The following is a 6,330-nucleotide window of genomic DNA, read 5'->3' on the forward strand; positions in this document are numbered from 1 at the left end:
TTTCCCTTCTCTTGCCTCTGACTTCACTGACTCACATAGTGCAGCTATTCCTCATAATTAGAAATCATCACAAGCCCTTCAAATAGCTTTTCACATAACTTTTGGTCAGGCCTGGTATTTTTTTCAATTTAAGACTGCTTTATCAAATTTGTTTTCATAGATGAAGTCTTTGCCATGAAAATGATCAAAAATTGCCCTTTACACACGAGAGTACCTAATTCCTGGAGGCTGTTTGGGGTGATTACATGTCCAATTACAAAAAAAAAAAAGAAAAAAAAAAGAATCAGCTGCAGTGTCTGTTGATGGAAGATACCCAAACCTTCCAGAAAGAATAGTTTGCAAAAATCAGCTTTTAAACCGAAGTTGAAAGCAATCAAATTATTTTAATTTTGAGAAATATATTAAAAATCTTCTGTCTTTTGAAAAGGTGAACTTATTTCATGGATGGGTTATCCTCCTGATTGCTCATCTGGTGGGCCAAGCTGGATTAATCCTCTCTCTCTATATATGTACACATATATACATACAGGATTATTATATGTGTCTCAAAAGCTATTGTATGGACTAGAGCCGGGCACCTGCCCCTAGAACAGCTACCAAGACAGTGTTGCTATTCATTAATGCAGGTTAAATTGATCTCACAAGCAAACTGAGGTTTTTCCAAGTGGATGGGAAGCCCTGAGCGGGGAGCGCTGACCTTGCCTCTGAAGCTGGGCCTGCCGGGGACGTCACCAACAATAATGCTCTGCATTTCCTAATAGCAGGGTGGGAGAGCAATGATAATAGGGTAGAAGGACTGGAAGCTTTTGATATTAAACATACCTTTTTGGCATCCTGAAAGCTTTGTCATGTCTGCAGACAGGAAAAAAAGAAAAAAAAAAAAAGATGTGTTCATTTATTATTTTCCTAGAAAGCACAGTGCTGGGCTGTTCCTGAGTGAGGTAACTCTTTCAGGGGCTGTAGAGCACCGAGCTGAACCAGTGCTGCAAGAGTACTGGCACTATGTGAATTAGTCTAATGAATAACAGAGGCTTTTCCTCTCCCGTTGGCATTTTAACCAAACAGGATGGGAAGACACGTAGTCACTCCTCATTTTTGCCCCTCTAAGGAAACCCTGTGGAAAGTAACAGAAATTAGCAATGTGATACCATAGAAATCGCACCACAACTCTACCCATGAAAATCTATCCATTTTAACAACTTTCCTACTGAATTGTTAAATTATTTCTTGACAAGGGCATACCTCATCTGTTGGGCTAGTGATGCCTATAGATTTTATTTCCTGTTCAGCTCAGCAAGGATTCTCCAAAAAGGTGGCTCTCATTTGTTTCCCGGGCCCTTCCAAAGACAGCATTTGTCCAGACTAGAGGAGCAGAAGGCCAGTGGAGCTGCTCAAAACATTTTACTGGTGTTTCCTTCAAAGAGGAGCATTTCTGATTCCTACTTGTAGGGCTCTGAGGAACTAAATAAAGAAGCCTTCCCCAGGGGATGCAAGGTTACGTTTGTTAATAAATCCCTGAGGGCAAGCTTTCCACTGACGTCTTAACAGAAAGGCTGCACCTCAGTGGGTCACCATATCTGAAGGACCTTTTACTCCGCTCTCCGCTGCCACTGAAATGTCCCCTTGAAATACACCCCAGCCCGGCACAGCCTTGGCTCCCAATGCAGCCTCCAGTGAACTGCTCCCAGCCGTGGCTTTCTCCGCTCTCCAGAGCCATGCCAAGCTCAGGTCAGCGAGTGCTCCTGCCTCCCTTCGCCCTCCTCCTACGCTCTTGGCTTAAACTGGGAGAAGGTGCTGCCGCACTCTGATGTCTGCATGGGGCAGATGGCCCTGCTCCGTCCCCGGGCAGCAAACTGGTGACCTTGTGGCAGCTCATCCTTCCTGACAGGTTGTTATGGATGGAAGAAATAAAAAAGCAATGGAGGAGAGTTCCGCAAAGAAAATTCACTCTAGCACATGTAATAAATTATATTGTGTTTGCCTCATCGCACTAATGCCCTGTAGATTTGGGAGAGAGAGAAGTGAAGAAAAATCCTCACCAGATTATTAAAGAGAGGTCTCTCTCTGGCAGCACGCTGCCCATTCTGTGCTAATTCTTTCACAATAGCTTCTCAAGCAGATTTGCTTGGATTAAAAACCCCATTCTAGCATTATTATGTTATCACTTTTCTGTCTGCTAGTGCTGCACGTTCTGCCAGGGATTTGCAATCCAGCTGCGTTTCCTACTTAAATAACCTGTTACAGAGAATGTAGTTGACAATTTTGTTGATAGCGTATGAGCGAAAACGGATCCAGGCTCCACTCCTCTGCCTGCAATTGCTCTACACTGCAAACACAAGCAAATTAAATCCTCTGTTAATGGCTAGAAAATGAGACTATAAAGGGCTTTTGTGCCTAACCCTGCACTACTGTGCAAAGGCAAGGCAGGAATCCTGTGCTATCGTTTATCAGATTTTGGTGGCTACTGCTGTGGTAGCAAAGGGATCATGGTCTTTAGTGCCAACAGGGGACTCCAAAGGGCACACGCAGCAGGGACGGATGGTGCTGGCTGGAAGGGGCAGAGGTTGTAGCGCAAGCTTTTGGGGATTCCTGTCGTGTTTGCACCCTTACCGTGCTGCCCGAGAAACATCCACCACCCAAGCAAGTTGCTGGGGCGCTCTGCACACAAATGGAGTTTGCCTGATTCTGTCATGGACAATATAGAATTTCCACCCATGTTGCTGCCCAACCTGGAAAACCAAATAATTTTCCCCATTTTTGTATTTCTCACTGCTCAGCTGTAGCCCATGCTTATCCTTAGCTGCCTCTCCCTTCCAGCACAGGCAGCAGCTTCAGTAGGGGCAGCAAAAGAAATTAACTGTGCTCATATTAGTGAGAAACTCTGCCAAGATAAAAGATTAGCCAGCTGGATGTCTTGCAGTGCGAAAGGAGAAAATACAAAGATCACAGAAGATGGGCATAATCACAGCTGTATGATCTAGGAGCAACCTAGGCTTTATCCAGCGAGTCACCTTGAGAAGCAAATCCTGCCTCTCCCTGCTGTGGGAATGGCAGTTCTCTGTACGCCCTCCACAGGGTTGGAAGGAGCAGACTGGATCCCTCTGGGCATTGTGGGGCAGCTGCTGTCCCAAACTGAAGAGCAAAACCATGTTTCATGTATCCCCACTCAGATCCTTCTCATCCCCTCCCACTTCCCACCCCAAAGTTCAGGAGATGCTTTTTGAAAGCCCCTGAGACGCTCTCTGTGTGCCTCTTACCTGACTGTTACAACGTGATGCTGCACCGGCCGTCGCTGCCCGGGGGACCACTGTTTCCAGGGGGTTTCCGAGGCCTCATGGAGAGAAGCTGGCGCAGGATCACTGCTGGAGAGGTGGGAGCACAACATGGGCCTCTCGCCGTGCCCAGGGAGCGGGGGCAGGCCGTAGCTGCCTCGGGGCTCCTGCTGGTTGCAGGGGTAATACAGGTGATGCTGCTGTGAGTCCTGGGAGCTCGATGGCACCTGGCCATTGGACTGGGTGGAGACTGGCCCAAGCGTGTGGCTGGAGGAGGGCAGGTGGTCTCCCCCGAGCCTGGGGGATGCAGGAATTGGGCAGTGATGGACTGGGCAGATTCTTTCCCAGGAAGTGCCACTGTAGCTGGGCTCGGTGTTCCCAATCTCTGGCATGGCGAGACAGGTCTGGCAAGGTCCTGCATTTTGTTTTTCTCTGTGAGAGAAAACAAAGGTATGGTAAACCAGCAGAGCAGTAGAAAGGCTACGCAGGGGAATTGCCTCCTGCAAACTGGAGACTCTCACAGGCCTCCCACATAACACAAGATGTAAAACTTCATCCACTATTTGCTATACTGAGAGCCAGTCTCAGGGTGGAGCTGGATTATGCATTTTATAAAGACATCCATGACTCGTTCACTCCAACTCGTGGAGAATCCATTACATCTTTGTGCATGTAGCTCCAAAGTTTTGAAAAATTGTGTAACATCCCCTCAAACAGTTCCCCAAGATATTTCACTGTGAAGGGGGCAGAACACGCTGGCTGGTGCTAACGGAAGGGTGCTAACTCAGGACCACAGAGTGGCTACAGAGATCTGGGGAAACGGAAACCAAAGGACACTGCATGTGAAGACGACACTCAATTATCTGTGCTTCTTGAGAAGATGAATTTGTTTGATTGCTCTGCAGAAAGACTGGCTCTGCTCCACACTGGGACAATAGGAGAGTGAATCATCCCTGGCACTAAAAAAACTGAACAGTGAACTGTTCAGTGAACACAACTGATGGCTGTGACGATGTAAAAGGCGCTTCAGCCTCCAGCCTGGCACATGCCCTAACAGCTCCCATGTTCTGCAGACTCCACTGGGCTCTTCAGGATCATTTTAGGCATACATCTCCCAAGGATGTCAGCAACAAATATTATTGGTCTTGGTATGTAGGAAGGGGATGGACTAGGATCTCTCAACATCTTTTGAAGCTTGACTTTCCTCTGACTGCTCAATTTACTGAGACAAAGCATTTGCAGACTTCAGTTCCCAAGTAATGAGGTCTCTGCAGGGTACGCTGTCTTCTCTCCAAGGAATTTAAAAAATTGTTATATTCCTACAGTTCTGGGTTTATGGAACCTGAGAGATTTTGCTAGCTTGGAGAAAGTCTGAATAACACTTTGAGGGACTGGTTAGTCTGTGTGACCCCAAAACCATCTTCACACACAATAGACTGAGATCACACTGACCCCAAAAATGCCTTACGAATTACTGTCTCAAGAGATGCAGCTGGCCAAGGTGTCAGGGAGTTCCAGCAGCACCCTGCAATCTGGAGCTCAAAAAGAATACACAATATGGAAAGACCAGTAGCCTCTGGTCCTTGTTCAGAGCACGTGCCATGGTGTCTACAAGTGACTTATGTGTCTTGCCCTAGTGTCTGGCATCGAGGATTAAGTGTGACAAATGATTCAGGCCAGCTAGAATCACAAAGTGTCTCAAGTCATCAAAGAATTATGTGTGCTAGTGCAAGACTACAGCGAGATGAACTTTAGCCTGAGGCACCTGATGCGATGTGGGAAAAAATGAAGGCAAAATGTTTGAGAAGGGAATATTTCTGAAAATTTGCAGAGTGCCTCTCCTTTCTTTTTCAGACAGTGACAGAAAAAGATGGAATTTTAGCAATTACTAGTCTCTGGAATTGCACCCAAAGTTAAATGGCATGGTAGTATCAATGACAAAAGGGATTTGAAGAACACCACTTGCTCAGTATTGCTTGAAAATTGGTATTTTTTCCAGAAAGAAGGACATATTGGCCTTGGCAGCTTGTGCTATGTACTTTCCAACATCAATTGAGTTTATCAACACTGAGAAACTATATTTCATAACTGTACAAAGTGGGCTTATTTCACTAAAATCATTACAACAGAGTAATGTTTGTGGTAGCAGTTATACCAGTGGAGGCTCATGGCACAGACATCACACTCAGCTCTACTTGCACAGGGGACCAGTCCAGGGACTAGTAACAAAGAAATCTTGACTGATTAGACACCATCCAATCCTAATTTTAGTGTTTAAACCAGAAGAGAGCTGCAGTATAGTTACATTCACAGATAGCGTGTTCATGAGTCCTCATTACAATGACACTGACCTCAGAAGTAGTAACTAATGTTCAAATGCAGATTTTCTGAAGCTCAGGCCATGCAGGAGAGGGGAATTACATGGGGGATTTTATTTTGGGTCATCAAATTCCTTTGCTGAATATTTTTTGGTAGTGGCCAAGGAAGGAGAGAAGAAATGGCAAAATGATATTAAAATAGTATGCAAATACCCCTATCTGTGTAAGTGAGCTTCTTTGCATCCTTGGAAGAGGCCGTACACCTGAAGAGAGCAACATCAGACAGAATCTGAAAGATCTTTAACTTTCACTATGACAATAGATATACAAAGTGGTGGGAAAGAAGTCAAATTTTGCGCTGAAGCAGGTACCAGAAAAACAGCAGACGGATGTGTGCACACCTCATTGAGACAAGCTTGACAGGTTGTCCCCAGCAGTTCCAGTGCTTGGTTACCTCTGCTCTGCAACCCAAACTACCGGTAAGCCTTGAGCTAGTCCAATGCAGCCAGAGAGAGTGCTGTTGGCCGAAGCAGGAGCTCTTGAACAGATTGTGACGATGATATCCTGTTCACCCACAGAATTTGTCAAAAGAAATAATATCAACCACATTGCATGAAGCCCTGGCTGTCCTGTCACAGATGGATTAGTGGCAGGATTACCCAGCCTTTCAAGCATGTCAGTTGTGTTATAGCTCTATGTAAAGATAGTTTACAACAGTTTACAAATTTGTCATTGGTGTA

The 6,330-nt window shown here is 45.6% G+C and overlaps 1 protein-coding gene across 1 annotated transcript in view; it reads right to left on the reverse strand.

Moving 5' to 3' along the window:
• DISP2 (dispatched homolog 2 (Drosophila)) overlaps window positions 1-3,277 on the reverse strand; it is an 11,476-nt gene extending 8,199 nt beyond the window's left edge. Inside the window, exons 1-2 of the mRNA XM_009892426.1 lie at window positions 3,258-3,277; window positions 823-852 (exon numbers count right to left, since the gene is read on the reverse strand). Coding sequence (XP_009890728.1) covers window positions 823-833 — 11 coding nt within the window. The 5' untranslated portion in view covers window positions 834-852; window positions 3,258-3,277. The remainder of the gene's footprint in view (window positions 1-822; window positions 853-3,257) is intronic.
• Window positions 3,278-6,330: the final 3,053 nt, after the last annotated feature.

The sequence above is a fragment of the Charadrius vociferus genome, unplaced genomic scaffold (assembly GCF_000708025.1).
Source record: "Charadrius vociferus isolate BGI_N301 unplaced genomic scaffold, ASM70802v2 scaffold1039, whole genome shotgun sequence".
NCBI classification, from domain to species: Eukaryota; Metazoa; Chordata; class Aves; order Charadriiformes; family Charadriidae; genus Charadrius; species Charadrius vociferus.